We start from the raw sequence: 16,005 nt of genomic DNA, 5'->3' as shown, positions 1-16,005 counted from the left end.
TTTGGTTTCTTGCGTAGCAGACAGAAAGCCTCAAAGACATAATTTAACCACTAGGACTTCTGCTGCCTGAGGAGCTTGCCACCTTACTGCCTCCTGGGCTACACTGTAAAGCAGAAGAATGCTCCTTTGGGTGTTACACGGGTCCCTTGAGCCTTATTGCTCTTAGGTCTTCAATTCTGTGTCCAGAAGTCTTGCTAGCATGGCCCTCAGGCAGATGGGAGATAAACTGTGCCAAAAGAATTCCTCCCCCTATTTTAAAATGTTTAACATTTTACTTGGAAATAACTTCAAGCTCAGGGTTGCAATAAGAACTTCAATAAATAGGATACAATATTTGTATTAAACTACATTCTAACTTGTCAACTGACAATGTCCTTTACAGCATTTTTTTTTCCTCCAATACAGTATCTAGGATAGGGTCAGGTATTACACTTAGTTGCCATGTCTCTTTAGCCTCCTTTAATCTGGAATCTTTTCACAGCCTTTGTCTTTTTTGACATTAATACTTTTGTACCAGACCTCTTTCTTAATAGAACATTCTTCCTTTGGGGATCTCAGGTTTCATGATTTGATTCAGGTAATGGATCCTAAGCCAAATACTGCATAGGTGGTGACAGACCCTTCTCAGAGTGTCACCTCTGGAGGCACAGGATGTCCACCTGCCCTTGTGGATGTTGATTTTCATTACCTGGTCAAGATGTTGTCCAATTTCTGCACTGTAAAGTTACTTTTATCTTGCAACATGCAGTAGGTGAAATAAATGCCCCCACCCTGCCACCCTGCCCCACCCCATGTAATCTCCAGAGCCTTATAAGAATGTTACTTTATATGGCAAAAGGATTTTGAAGAAGTGGCTAAGGATTTCGAAGCAGGAAGAGAATCCTGGATCATCTAGGTAGGACTTGTAATCACAAGTGGCCTTACAAGAGGGACACAGGAGACAGAGATGGAAGGCAATGTGACAACAGGAGCAGAGAGACTTGAAACTGTTCCACTGCTGGCTTTGAGACTGAAATTAAAGAAAGAACACAGATTTTCCCAGGAGCCTCCAGAAGGAACCAACCCTGCCAACACCTTCATTTTAGCCCTCTAAGGTGCATTTTGAACTTCTGACTCTCCAGAACTGTAAGAGAAATCTGTGTTATTTTAAGGAAATAAGTTTTTGGTAATTTGTTAAAGGGGCAATAGGGAATTGATACACAACTCATAAGCAATATATGGGAGATACTTTAAAGCCATGTAAATATGATCCTTGCTGAGATTTCCCTTAAGATCTAACACCAATGGATGATTCTTGCCTGATTCAGCCTTCATTATGATTATCAAATACTAGTTTTTCAATTTCAGCACTCCCTCTCCCATAGCCACTTGCCACTAAACAGTAAAAAAGAGCCCCCTTTGTGTCCTACTTATTATCCATACATACTCATGATTTCTTTTTTTTTTTTTTTTTTAGACAGAGTCTCGTTCTGTTGCCCAGGCTGGAGTGCAGTGGCGCGATCTCGGCTCACTGCAACCTCCACCTCCTGGGTTCAAGCAATTCTCCTGCCTCAGCCTCCTGAGTAGCTGGGATTACAGGCGCCCACCACCATGCCTGGCGAATTTTTTGTATTTTTAGTAGAGAGGGGGTTTCACTGTGATAGCCAGGATGGTCTCAATCTCCTGAACTCATGATCTGCCCGCCTTGGCCTCCCAAAGTGCTGGGATTACAGGCGTGAGCTACCGTGCCCGGCCATGATTTCCAATTTTTAAAACGTTTATAATTCATCACTATGCCTAATTATTTTGATGCACAAATCCTTAGTAGATTCATCAAGTGAGAGCCAAGGGCCAGGCTCAAACTAAACACAGGCAACCAAAATCAGAGTTGTGTGGCCTTGAACCCTGGCCTCTGCAGAATGGTGTCGGCACCTGAGCCAAAGACAGTCCTCTGTGGGCTGGCCCGGATCAAAGTGGAGGCCTGGTGCAGAAACTCCATCCAAATGGGTGGGGAATAAAGATATTCAAGACTCAGGTCAGTGAAGATCAAACAAGGAGAAAAGAGAGAAGACTCAGTCACAGAAATGGCTGACAGTCAAAATGGCTACGGATCCTCCACTTTTTCCATTTTCCAGTCTGACCACTGTACATCTTCTAGTTTCTGCTCCTCTTCAGCCCTTAGGAGAACCAGGAAGGAGCTGGACTTTGAGGACCCCTTTCGCCAACACAGCACTTTCACCATTACTGGGACTGCACCTTTGCTAGTGTCAAGTAGACATTTTTGCTCCTTTGAGCAAAATGAATTTGCGGGGACTTCTCCCTTTATCATCACAGACTGCTTTTCTTCTTCAGCAAGCCCAGCTATGGGTAACTTCTTCCAGCCAACCTGTTTCCTCCATGTTCTACATGGAAAATGCAATTCTAAGAATTCCCTTTTACGGTACGCTTCAATCTCCCAAGGTTGGAAATACTGACTAAGTGCCTACTACATGCATGAAGCATCAAAGGCAAAAGAAGGACCCAGTGGCTTTCAGAGCTTCCATTTTAGCTCATGCCAACTGGACTTGGGCTGAAGTTCTTGCTGCTCCTGCCCTCACTACACTTAAGTTAAAAACCTCCAGTTCTTAAGTGGCTGTCAGAACCCAAACCCAGGTGTCTGTATTCTTCCCAAGGCACACCATCTTCTTCAGACATTAAAAAATTAAACATACGCTCTTCTGTTCCAAGATGGCCAAATACGAACAGCTCTGGTGTGCAGCTCCCAGCGTGACTGATGCAGAAGACAGGTGATTTCTGCATTTCCAACTGAGGTACCTGGTTCATCTCATTGGGACTGGTTGGACAGTGGGTGCAGCCCAAGGAGGGCGAGCCGAAGCAGGGTGGGGCATCACCTCACCCGGGAAGCACCAGGGGTCGGGGGATTTCCCTTTCCTAGCCAAGGGAAGCCAGGACAGACTGTACCTGGAAAAAGTGGACACTCCCACCCAAATACTGTGCTGTTCCGAAGGTCTTAGCAACCAGCAGACAAGGAGATACTCTCCCATGCCTGGCTCGGCAGGCCCCACACTCACGGAGCCTTGCTCACTGCTAGCGCAGCAGTCTGAGATAGAACTGCGAGGCAGCAGCCTGGCTGGCGGACGGGTGTCCACCATTGCTGAAGCTTGAGTAGGTAAACAAAGCAGCCCAGGAAGCTCAAACTGGGTGGAGCCCACCACAGCTCAGCAAGGCCTACTGCTTCTATAGACTCCACCTCTGTGGGCAGGGCATAGCTGAACAAACAGCAGCAGACAGCTTTTGCAGATTTAAACGTCCCTGTCTGACAGCTCTGAAGAGAGCAGTTGTTCCCCCAGCACAGCGTTTGAGCTCTGAAAACAGACAGACTGCCTCCTCAAGTGGATCCCTGACCCCCATATAGCCTAACAGGGAGACAGCTCCCAGTACGGGCCTACAGACACCTCATATAGGCAGGTGCCCCTCTAGGACAAAGCTTCCAGAAGAAGGAACAGGCAGCAATATTTGCTGTTCTGCAGCCTCCACTGGTGATACCCAGGCAAACAGGGTCTGGAGTGGACCTCCAGCAAACTCCAACAGACCTGCAGCTGAGGAACCTGACTCTTAGAAGGAAAACTAACAAACAGAAAGGAATAGCACCATCATCAACATGAAGGACGTCTACACCAATACCCCATCTGTAGGTCACCAACATCAAAGACCAAAGGCAGATAAAACCACAAGGATGGGGAGAAATCAGAGGAGAAAAACTGAAAATTCTAAAAACCAGAGCACCTCTTCTCCTCCAAAGGATCGCAGCTCCTTGCCAGCAACAGAACAAAGCTGGACGGAGAACAACTTTGACGAGCTGACAGACATAGACTTCAGAAGGTCGGTAATTACAAACTTCTCCGAGCTAAAGGAACACGTTCAAACCGATCACAAGGAAGCTAAAAACCATGAAAAATGGTTAGACGAATGGCTAACTAGAATAAACAGTATAGAGAAGACCTTAAATGACCTGATGGAGCTGAAAACCATGGCACAGGAACTTCGTGATGCATGCACAAGCTTCAATAGCTGATTCGATCAAGTGGAAGAAAGGGTATCAGTGATTGAAGATCAAATGAATGAAATAAAGCGAGAAGACAAGGTTAGAGAAAACAGAGTAAAAAGAAGTAAACAAAGCTTCCAAGAAATATGGGACTATGGGAAAAGACCAAATCTAGGTTTGATAGGTGTACCTGAAAGGGACAGGGAAAATGGAACCAAGTTGGAAAACACTCTGCAGGATATTATCTAGGAGAACTTCCCCAACCTAGCAAGGCAGGCCAACATTCAAATTCAGGAAATACAGAGAACACCACAAAGATACTCCTCAAGAAGAGCAACCCCAAGAAACACAACTGTCAGATTCACCAAGGTTGAAATGAAGGAAAAAATGTTAAGGGCAGCCAGAGAGAAAGGTCGGGTTACCCACAAAAGGAAGCCCATCAGACTAACAGCGGGTATCTCAGCAGAAACCCTACAAGCCAGAAGAGAGTGGGGGCCAATATTCAACATTCTTAAAGAAAAGAATTTTCAAACCAGAATTTCATATCCAGCCAAAATAAGCTTCGTAAGTGAAGGAGAAATAAAATCCTTTACAGATGAGCAAATCCTGAGAGATTTTGTCACCACCAAGGCTGTCTTACAAGAGCTCCTGAAGGAAGCACTAAACATGGAAAAGAACAACTGGTACCAGCCACTGCAAAAACATGCCAAATTGTTAAGACGATCGCTGCTAGGAAGAAACTGCATCAACTAACGGGCAAAATAACCAGCTAACATCATAATGACAGGATCAAATTCACACATAACAATATTAACCTTAAATATAAATGGGCTAAATGCCCCAATTAAAAGACACAGACTGGCAAATTGGATAAAGAGTCAAGACCCATCAGTGTGCTGTACTCAGGAGACCCATCTCATGTGCAGAGATACACGTAGGCTCAAAATAAAGGGATGGAGGAAGATCTACCAAGCAAATGGAAAACAAAAAAAAGGCAGGGGTTGCAATCCTAGTCTCTGATAAAACAGACTTTAAACCAACAAAGATCAAAAGAGACAAAGAAGGCCATTACATAATGGTACAGGGATAAATTCAACAAGAAGAGCTAACTATCCTAAATATATATGCACCCAATACAGGAGCACCCAGATTCATAAAGCAAGTCCTTAGAGACCTACAAAGAGACTTAGACCCCCGCACAATAATAATGGGAGGCTTTAACACCCCACTGCCAATATTAGACAGATCAATGAGACAGAAGGTTAACAAGGATATCCAGGACTTGAACTCAGCTCTGCACCAAGCAGACCTAATAGACATCTACAGAACTCTCCACCCCAAATCAACAGAATATACGTTCTTCTCAGCACCACATCGCACTTATTCCAAAACTAACCAAATAGTTGGAAGTAAAGCACTCCTCAGCAAATGTGAAAGAATAGAAATCACAACAAACTATCTCTCAGACTACAGTGCAATCAAATTAGAACTCAGGATTAAGAAACTCACTCAAAACCACTCAACTACATGGAAACTGAATAACCCGCTCCTGAATGACTACTGAGTAAATAACAAAATGAAGGCAGAAATAAAGATGTTCTTTGAAACCAATGAGAACAAAGACACAACACACCAGAATCTATGGGACACATTTAAAGCAGTGTGGAGGGAAATTTATAGCACTAAATGCCCACAAAAGAAAGCAGGAAAGATCTAAAATCAACACCCTAACATCACAATTAAAATAACTAAAGAAGTAAGAGCAAACAAATTCAAAAGCTAGCAGAAGGCAAGAAATAACTAAAATCAGAGCAGAACTGAAGGAAATAGAGAAACAAAAAATCCTTCAAAAAAAAAAAAAAAAAAACCAATGAATCCAGGAGCTGGTTTTTTGAAAGGATCAACAAAATTGATAGACTGCTAGGCAAGACTAATAAAGAAGAAAAGAGAGAAGAATCAAATAGAAGCAATAAAAAATGATAAAGGGGATACCACTGATCCCACAGAAATACAAACTACCATCAGAGAATACTATAAACACCTCTATGCAAATAAACTAGAAAATCTAGAGGAAATCGATAAATTCCTGGACACATATACCCTCCCAAGACTAAACCAGGAAGAAGTTGAATCTCTGAATAGACCAATAACAGGCTCTGAAATTGAGGCAATAATTAATAGCCTACCAACCAAAAAAAGTCCAGGACCAGACGGACTCACAGCTGAATTCTACCAGAGGTACAAAGAGGAGTTGGTACCATTCCTTCTGAAACTATTCCAAACAACAGAAAAAGAGGGAATCCTCCCTAACTCATTTCAGGAGGCCAGCATCATCCTGATACCAAAGCCTGGCAGAGACACAACAAAAAAAAGAGAATTTTAGACCAATATCCCTGATGAACATTGATGCAAAAATCCTCAATAAAATACTGGCAAACTGAAACCAGCAGCACATCAAAAAGCTTATCCACCACCATCAAGTTGGCTTCATCCCTGGGATGCAAGGCTGGTTCAACACACGCAAATCAATAAATGTAATCCATCACATAAACAGAACCAACGACAAAAATCACGATTATCTCAATAGATACAGAAAAGGCCTTTGACAAAATTCAACAGCCCTTCATGCTAAAAGCTCTCAATCAACCAGGTATTGATGCGAAATATCTCAAAATAATAAGAGCTATTTATGACAAACCCACAGCCAATATCATACTGAATGGCCAAAAACTGGAAGCATTCCCTTTGAAAACTGGCACAAGACAGGGATGCCTCTCTCTCACCACTCCTACTCAACATAGTGTTAGAAGTTCTGGCCAGGGCAATCAGGCAAGAGAAAGAAATAAAGGGTATTCAATTAGGAAAAGAAGAACTCAAATTGTCCCTGTTTGCAGATGACATGACTGTATATTTAGAAAACCCCATCATCTCAGCCCAAAATCTCCTTAAGCTGATAAGCAACTTCAGCAAAGTCTCAGGATACAAAATCAATGTGCAAAAATCACAAGCATTCCTATACACGAATAATAGACAAACAGCCAAATCATGAGTGAACTCCCATTCACAATTGCTACAAAGAGAATAAAATACCTAGGAATCCAACTTACAAGGGATGTGAAGGACCTCTTCAAGGAGAACTACAAACCACTGCTCAACGAAATAAAAGAGGATACAAACAAATGGAAGAACATTCCATGCTCAGGGATAGGAAGAATCAATACCGTGAAAATGGCCATACTGCCCAAGGTAATTTACAGATTCAATGCCATCCCCATCAAGCTACCAATGACTTTCTTCACAGAATTGGAAAAAACTAAAGCTCATAAGGAACCAAAAAAGAGCCCACATTGCCAAGTCAATCCTAAGCAAAAAGAACAAAGCTGGAGGCACCACGCTACCTGACTTCAAATTATACTACAAGGCTATAGTAACCAAAACAGCATGGTACTGGTACCAAAACAGATATATACACCAATGGAACAGAAAAGAGGCCTCAGAAATAATAACACACATCTATAACCATTTGATCTTTGACAAACCTGCCAAAAACAAGCAATGGGGAAAAGATTCCCTATTTAATAAATGGTGTTGGGAAAACTGGCTAGCCATATGTAGAAAGTTGAAACTGGATCCCTTCCTTACAGCTCATACAAAAATTAATTCAAGATGGATTAAAGACTTAAATGGTAGACCTAAAACCATAAAAACCCTAGAAGAAAACCTAGGCAATACCATTCAGGACATAGGCATGGGCAAGGACTTCATGTCTAAAACACCAAAAGCAATGGCAACAAAAGCCAAAAAAGACAAATGAGATCTAATTAAACTAAAGGGCTTCTGCACAGCAAAAGAAACTACCATCAGAGTGAACAGCCAACCTACAGAATGGGAGAAAATTTTTGCAATCTACCCAACTGACAAAGGGCTAATATCCAGAATCCACAAAGAATTCAAACAAATTTACAAGAAAAAAACCAAACAAGCCCATCAAAAGGTGGGCAAAGGATTTGAACAGACACTTCTCAAAAGAAGACATTTATGCAGCCAACAGACACACGCAAAAATGATCATCACTGGTCATCAGAGAAATGCAAATCAAAACCACAATGAGATACCATCTCATGCCAATTAGAATGGCGATCATTAAAAAGTCAGGAAACAACAGATGCTGGAGAGTATATGGAGAAACAGGAATACTTTTACACTGTTGGTAAGAGTGTAAATTAGTTCAACTATTGTGGAATACAGTGTGGCGATTCCTCAAGGATCTAGAACTGGAAATACTGTTTGACCCAGGAATCCCATTACTGGGTATATACCCAAAGGATTATAAATCATGCTGCTATAAAGACACATGCACACGTATGTTTAGTGCGGCACTATTTACAATAGCAACGACTTGGAACCAACCCAAATGTCCATTGATGATAGACTGGATTAATAAAATGTGGCACATATACACCATGCAATACTATGCAGTCATAGAAAATGATGAGTTCATGTCCTTTGTAGGGACATGGATGAAGCTGGAAACCATCATTCTCAGCAAACTATCACAAAAACAGAAAACCCAACACCCCATGTTCTCACTCATAGGTGGGAACTGAACAATGAGAACACTTGGACACAGGGCGGGGAACATCACACACTGGGGCCTGTCATGAGGTGGGGGACTGGGGGAGGGATAGCATTAAGAGAAATAACTAATGTAAATGACAAGTTGATGGGTGCAGCAAACCAACATGGTACATGTACACCTATATATCAAACCTGCAGGTTGTGCACATGTACCCTAAAACTTAAAAAGTATAATAATAAAAAGTAAACATACATGGTCAGTAGATATGGGATGAGGATTATAAACACTGAAGGGAACATGCAATGCATGGGACATGTTGGCAAAAGCTCCCCCTTAGCATTGGGAAGATGGACAGAGGGGGAATTTCAGGTGCCAAATTTAAACTGGAGAAAGACAGAACATCTAGAAAGCATAAGAGGACATGGAATGTAGTGTAGAGCTGTGTGCGTGACCAAGTCCAAGGAGTGTTTCTGTCCCTTAGCAATGAACAGACAGGAGCAGTCTGAATCACTTAGCAAGAACCTAAGCTACCATCATAATCACTTACCAAGATTAAGACTATTTTAGAACAAAGTCAAGAAAAAAGTATTCCCTAATAGGTGGAACTAGGAATGATCTCTAATAAGTAACTCTATGGTCAAAGCCAAGGGCTACAGAGACTGACCTCCTGCCAGTCTTTTTTAGGAAATGGGGTGGAGCAACCCCCAACCCTCCCTTCTCTGGATATTGGAGGCCTTCCATTAAAATATACCTGGCCTGCTTCTTTCCTAGAAAGGCTGCCTAATTCACTTATTTTTACATTCCTGTGCAAAGTTGCACAGAGAAGGGTCTATTCCCTGATGCTTCATCATAAAAAAATTGCTCACTGAAATGATCACATGGTTGGTTGGTACATGGGAAAACTGTCTGCATTAATTAGTTGGCCTGAGCATCCCAGGACCCCCAGATACAGGATCTAAGTCTACCTGTCCAGTCACATTTATCATCCAATTTCCCAGGGAAATCACATCCAAGAGGATTCAAATAGCTTTCCAAAAGCACTGGGCTATTTCTTGCCCATGTTCTATTTTTCATTTTTGAAATAATGAGTAAAGCAGAAATCAGTAGGATGACTACATGAGGTAATTGAGATTTTAAATGGTTCTGGCTGAGGAGAACTGATCTGCCAGTGTTGATTTCAGGTTCTGACAGAAGGGTGAAGGGATCCCACCTACCCTTCCCCACCGCTCAAATACAATGAAAACAATGGAAGCAAAAACTGTAGGTCAGGATTTCTTAACCTGGGGCCTATGGACAGAATTCTGTGACCCCATAAACTTGGATGGGAAAATGTTTCTATCTTTATCTTTACTAACTCCCACTGAAATTTAGCATTTCCTTTAAGCATGAACACGGGTGACAAACCACGTTAGTACACAGCAGTTCCTGTAACTTTGTCAACAAATCAAATGTGTTTTCATCACATTTCAGTTGCTACAGATCTTATGCGTATTACTACTTCACAATTATGGTATGTGACCCACCACTTGATCTAGCTATGTAACAAATAAAGCAGCACAAATATTCTATCGTAAGTTTTTGGAAAATTTAACTTGTTTCTTGGAATCCTATTTTATGTATTTAAAATGTTTCTGAGAAGGGGTTCACAGGTTTCACCAGGCAGCTGCTGAATGAGTCCAAGGTACAAAAACAGTTAAGCACCTCTGATGGAAGCATCCATGTTAGAAATTAAGAATGCTGGAACCCAGATTCACGGGACCCTCAGGCACATTTCAAACTTGGACTGCTAGCCTGCCTAGTGTTATTAACATCTCCTTCACAAAGCTGTTTTAAGACAGAGCAGGATAATGTAAATGAAAGTGGTTTATTAGCCAAAAGAACAGCAAGGTTAAAGATTTAGTACAAAGACACGCGGCAAGAAGGCAATTGAAGGAGATAGAGTACTTCTTCAAGGTCACATAACAGCTCTTATCTATGAACTAGGTATTCAATAATGCGGCCCAACTGGCTTCTGGAAGAATAGTGCTCATATTGCTGCTCCAAGGCCAGACGTAGTGGCTGACACCTGTAATCCCAGGACTTTGGGAGGCTAAGGCGGGCAGATCACTTGAGGCCAGGAGTTGGAGACCAGCCTGGCCAAGATAGTGAAACCCCGTATCTACTAAAAATAAAAAAAAATAGTCAGGTGTGGTAGCGCACGCCTATAATCCCAGCTACTCGGGAAGCTGAGGCACGAGAATTTGCTTGAACCCTAGCGGAGGTTGCAGTGAGCCAAGATCGCGCCACTGCACTCCAGCCTGGGTGACAGAGTAAAACTCGGTCTCAAAAAAATGCTGCTCCAAGATGTGGTAAGGAGCTTGTGCCACGGGGAAAAATCAGCACACTGCTTCTTTCAATGAGAGCCTTGCTGTGAAAAACAGGTCAGCTGAAGTGCAGCGCTTAGAAAACAAAGAGCTGGTTGACAAACTACACTTTTGACTGGTCCTGCTCTAGAGCCTTGAACACAGGCCAGTGATATTTAACATAAAACCCACACCCCCACAATTCCCCACCCTATCCCAGGAGTCATGGGACCAGAATGAAATTGATGTATCTACTGAGACAGATGGTAGAAATGCAAAGTCTTGCGTCAGCAATAGTTAATGCAAGCAAGGAAGTGACTATGCAGACTGTACAGGAAGTACTAGCACATTTTTATTTAGACATCAGCACTGCTCCAGCCCATTAAAAACACTGTCAACCCAGCCTTCCTCTAGCCCCGCTGGATCACCATTATTAGTCAAGTCTCTAAAATATTCAATCAATCACACTTCTACGAGAAAGCAGCATTTCACTTTTTAAATAAATTATTGACATCTGCTGATGTGTTAAATGGAATTTTAAACAGTCATATTTGTCGTCTCTAATTAAAAAGCAGCTATAGGATACTACAGTATATTCCAGTTTAAGTTATAAAGGAGACTGTAATACTATATAACACTACAGCCATTAAAGTAAAACAACAATGCTAGATCTTATAACATTTCTTTAAAAGTCAGCAAAAGCAGAGGGGATTTTCAGTTTTCAGAGTTCAGTTTGCATGCTTTTGTTTTAAAACAGTAACAAAGATGTTCACAACATACATCATCCTTTCTCCAACACAAAGAAGTGAGTTGGGTCAAAATTCACTATTATCACCCTAAATGAAAAGACAGAGATTTCCATTCCTTTCTTTCCTATTCCACATCCCTTACTGTCTCCTGAATCTATCTCCCATGGCCTGGCACAACCTGATCCACTCATTTCCACCTCTCAGGTCTTTGCAGGACTTGTGTCAACAGATTTATCAGTGGATCTGCTGCCCCAGCCTCAAGCTAGTCTTCAAGTACAAAGTCATGCCCAGTTATTAAAAACACGATATCCAGACAGCAGGTACATATACCTGGTTTCTTTTATAAAGTAGAAAAAAATCCAATTCTATTGACTCCCAAACAGTGTTCTACAGTAACAGTACCATCATTTTATATCTTACACAGTACACAGAGCTTTGCAAAGCACTATAGTAGAGTTGGAGGGGATGGGGAGAATGTCTACTAATGCTATTTTTAACCTATGTGCACAAGAAAAATTTAAGTTAAGTCTATCTAATTACAACATGACTAACTCCTTTCTTCTTCATCTTCTTCCATGCCAATCTAATACAAAGAAAAAGTAGGCGGCCGGGTGTGGTGGCTCACACCTGTAATCCTAGCACTTTGGGAGGCTGACGTGGGCCAATCGCCTGAGGTCAGGAGTTCAAGACCAGCTTGGCCAATATGGCAAAACCCCATCTCTACTAAAAAATACAAAAATTAGCCGGGTATGGTGGCCGGCGCCTGTAATCCCAGCTACCTGGGAGCCTGAGGCAGGAGAATTGCTTGAACCTAGGAGGCAGAGGTTGCAGTGAGCAGAGATCGTACCACTACGCTCCAGCCTGGGCGACAGAGCAAGACTGTCTCAAAAAAAAAAAAAAAAAAAAAGAAAGAAAGAAAAAGAAAAAGTAGACATTCACTCATTTAAGAAAAAAATGTCAGGCTACTACGCTCCAGCCTGGGTGACAGACCAAGACTCTGTCTCAAAAAAATTTTTTTTTTTTTTTTTTTTTTTTTACATACCATACTATTGATTCCTACCTTGAGAGGAAGAATGTTCTGTGTTGACACCAATTCTATCTCAAAATGGACACTGAATATTTCATTTTTAATGCTTTGCTTATTGCAAATTCATCATAAATGACTCATTCCATTGATAAAGTATAAACCTTTTATAAAAACAACAGAATAACCCACTGATGTCTAACAATCCAAGTCAATGTAAAGCTCACTTTTGATGTGGATTGTTACCCACAAACACCACACCAAGCTGTTAGCTACCTGCACTTCCTTAGGAGTTTTCAAGTTGCTCATATTGCCATAGGCCTCTCCATAAATTCTGTCATACATCGGTGCAGCCAAGAATCTGCTCAGAAAGTTTCATAGCAGCTACCCAAAATGACTTTTATTTCCACATCTAATACACTGCTAAGAGTGGGAACAGAAATAAGCTTTTGACTTTCAACTTTACAGTCAGACAAAATCTCTTGCTAGCCTCAGGTCAATGGTATAATGAAGGACTGGTGAATGTAATAGGTTGTGTATCATTTAGCACGGTGGCAAATGAAGTCATTACTACTGTTCAAAAAAGGCCCCAGGGCCATCCTATTATAAAGAGATAAATGACATCGAGTGACAGAACTAAAAACAGACCAGGAGATACCGTTGCTCTATGAGATCACAAGTCAGAAAGAGGGGACTGGGCTGAAATAAAACGACAGAACACACAAAATGTCTCTTTTGTAATTTTAATTGAAGCAATCCTATTTTTTTAACTCTCTCTTATAAGCACCAAATTTTAATATCTAAGTCAATTTTTGGGGAAAGAAACACCATCAAGATCTTCCCTCCAGCAAAACAACGATGTTCACTCCTCCAAATATCCAAATTGAAGATCTACCAAAACAAAAACAAAAACAAAAGCCCACAGAGAAATAAAAAGTAACAAAAATCACATTCTAATGGGGGGCGTCAGTGCATTTAGCAGTCTTCGCTGTGCTGTCTAACCATCCTTCAGCTGACTTTCAAAAAAAAAACACCCTACGCTCATCAAAATATACATTTTCCATTTGCTTTTTTAAATTAAAAATAATTATTAAAAAAAGGAAAACTTTAAGGAATTCACAATCAATTGCCTGACTCATTTTGATGTCATGTACAGCATATGGAGGTCAGGAAGGCTATTTGCAGCACATGTGATTAGGGGCTACTGATCTTCAGGGTTTAGCTTTCTTCCAAACAGTGTAAAATACCCACCTGGACAGGGAGTCAAGGAATAAAAGCAGGTAATTCAAGGAAGAAAAGACATCACTTGTAATTCGTTTGCTGGCCTACAAATTGAAAGATGGATGAAAAGCTTCATGGCTTAGAGCACTGTGGGAATGAGAACGAAGGACTTTGAATAAGGCCACTCTGCAGCCTGGGGACATCCTCACCACCTGGGAGGTCTGAAGGAGGTACTGAGTAGACAACAGAAGGCTAAAGGAACACAAATATTCTCTCAGGTAACACTACTGCTTCCAAAGTCTCACAAGTTTTAGGGAATTAGTATGAGAAGGAAAGGAAGGAAGGGGTAAAGGAGGGAGGGAGGGAAAGTTGGGGTAGCGGGAGATACAAGGGAGAGAAGGGAGAGGGAAGGAGGAGGAGAGGGAAGGAGGAGGAGAGGGAAAAAAGGTCAGAGGAGGAAAGGAGAGGGAAGGAAGGAGGGAGAGAGAACTAGCAGGTGGAAGCCTTTGCCTCAAATGTTATCAACTGATTTCTCAAATCTCCCAACATGCAAACACAGGCCTGACAAAAATGCTGAGGGGAACCCTAAACAAAGGTGGACAGTTGGTAGGAGATGCTGAAGCTCTGTACAGGCTGTGGAGGGACACGGCCACCCAGCAGGCGGAGTACTCCCCTCCTCACATGGAGGATCTAGAGGGTTCTCATTGCCTCTTGCTGGCCATCTGGTCTCAGCAGGCAGTTTGCCCCGTCGGGCTCTGCCCCAGCCTGATGGGACCAGGCCTCACTGGAGGTCAGCAGCAGTTGCTCCCTTGACAGCAAAAAAAACCCTGCCGTCACAGGAACCTGGACTTGGCAACAGCAGATAAGGAAGCTGTCATCTGCAGACTACAGCCCACAGCTGTGTTGCGGCACAAATTTCCAATGATAATGCTCATTTCCTTTTTTCTTTCTGTGTTTTACTTCTCTAGACTAACTTTACTAAGCGGAACTAACAGAGAACACCAATGTTAACCGTGCAGTCCCCAACATCATTCTAGTTCTCGATTTCTGTTGCAAATTAGCATCAAGTGTAGAAACTAGTATTAATGTCAGGTTATTTTAATGTAAGAGTAGAATGGGTGTCTTTAGACATTTTACCTGCCACAGGTAGGGTGGTTATTTTAGACTAGGGCTTCTCAAACTTTTCAGGTGCACATAAATCCCTGGGAGGGCTGGTAGAACAGGTCACTGGGCCCCCACCTCCAGAATTCCTCTGATTGGGCAGCAGGTTGGGGTGGGGCTGGAGAATGTCCATGTCTAACTAGTTCTTGAGCGATGCTGCAGGTCTGGCAACACCTTTGAGAACCAATGCTTTAGACCAGTAGTGCTTGATCATTAAAAGCACCTGGAAAGCTGTGGCAAGCCAGACCCCAAAACTTTTGAGAATGGAAGTCTAGAATCTCAGATTTTATTTAAAGCTTCTCAGGGGATTCCAATGTGCACCTAAGCTGGAGAACCAGGGCTTTATATACTCTATGGCTAAGCTAATTGTTTATTATTGTGATTTAAATTTTTTCATTGGCATATGATTTACTTGGGTGCTTTGATCTGGCAACAGAATGTCATGGTCAAAGGATACAATTCCAAGTATGAAGGGACACAGACGATCTCCTTTGAAAATTCCACAGGACAATACAGGCGCCCCAGCTGTTCTTCATAGAGCGACAGTGCTTCTGTCAGATTGACACAGTTCCCCTAAATCAAAGAGAGATAAGCAAATGAGATTCTTGAGTCCTTCCAAGGGCCCCACTCAACTGAAGGTCTTTAATAAAGGAGAACAATTCTAGCTTTAGATAAAAGTTCATCTTTAAAAACAACATAAGGCTTCTGTATTTTCACAAATCACACTGCATTCTATTTATAGACCCATTAGAGCTCGTTATCCTTCTACCTCATTTACCAAGCCATTTCAAATTATTAGAATATGAAATGATAGAAAGCAGTGAAACCAATTTCTTATTAGTGACACTCACTGAATTAAAACCATGCAATTTGCAAAGATTCATACAAATAACTCATTCAAAGGA

The 16,005-nt window shown here is 41.8% G+C and overlaps 1 protein-coding gene across 9 annotated transcripts in view; it reads right to left on the bottom strand.

Moving 5' to 3' along the window:
• Nucleotides 1-844: 844 nt before the first annotated feature.
• SMS (spermine synthase) overlaps nucleotides 845-16,005 on the bottom strand; it is a 66,863-nt gene continuing 51,702 nt past the window's right edge. For 4 of the 9 annotated variants that reach the window (XM_055106236.2, XM_055106241.2, XM_055106238.2 and 1 more), the window contains 2 exons: nucleotides 15,558-15,673; nucleotides 846-1,136 (listed from right to left, as the gene is read on the bottom strand). In XM_055106236.2, coding sequence (XP_054962211.1) covers nucleotides 1,082-1,136; nucleotides 15,558-15,673 — 171 coding nt within the window. In that variant the 3' untranslated portion in view covers nucleotides 846-1,081. Of the gene's footprint in view, nucleotides 1,137-13,447; nucleotides 13,970-15,557; nucleotides 15,674-16,005 lie in introns of those variants that run through there. The other 5 variants (XM_055106239.2, XM_055106237.2, XM_034949382.2 and 2 more) reach the window with 3 other exon arrangements.

Source organism: Pan paniscus, chromosome X, assembly GCF_029289425.2.
Source record: "Pan paniscus chromosome X, NHGRI_mPanPan1-v2.0_pri, whole genome shotgun sequence".
Classification (NCBI taxonomy): domain Eukaryota; kingdom Metazoa; phylum Chordata; class Mammalia; order Primates; family Hominidae; genus Pan; species Pan paniscus.
This window is presented reverse-complemented; position numbering and strand designations above follow the sequence as displayed.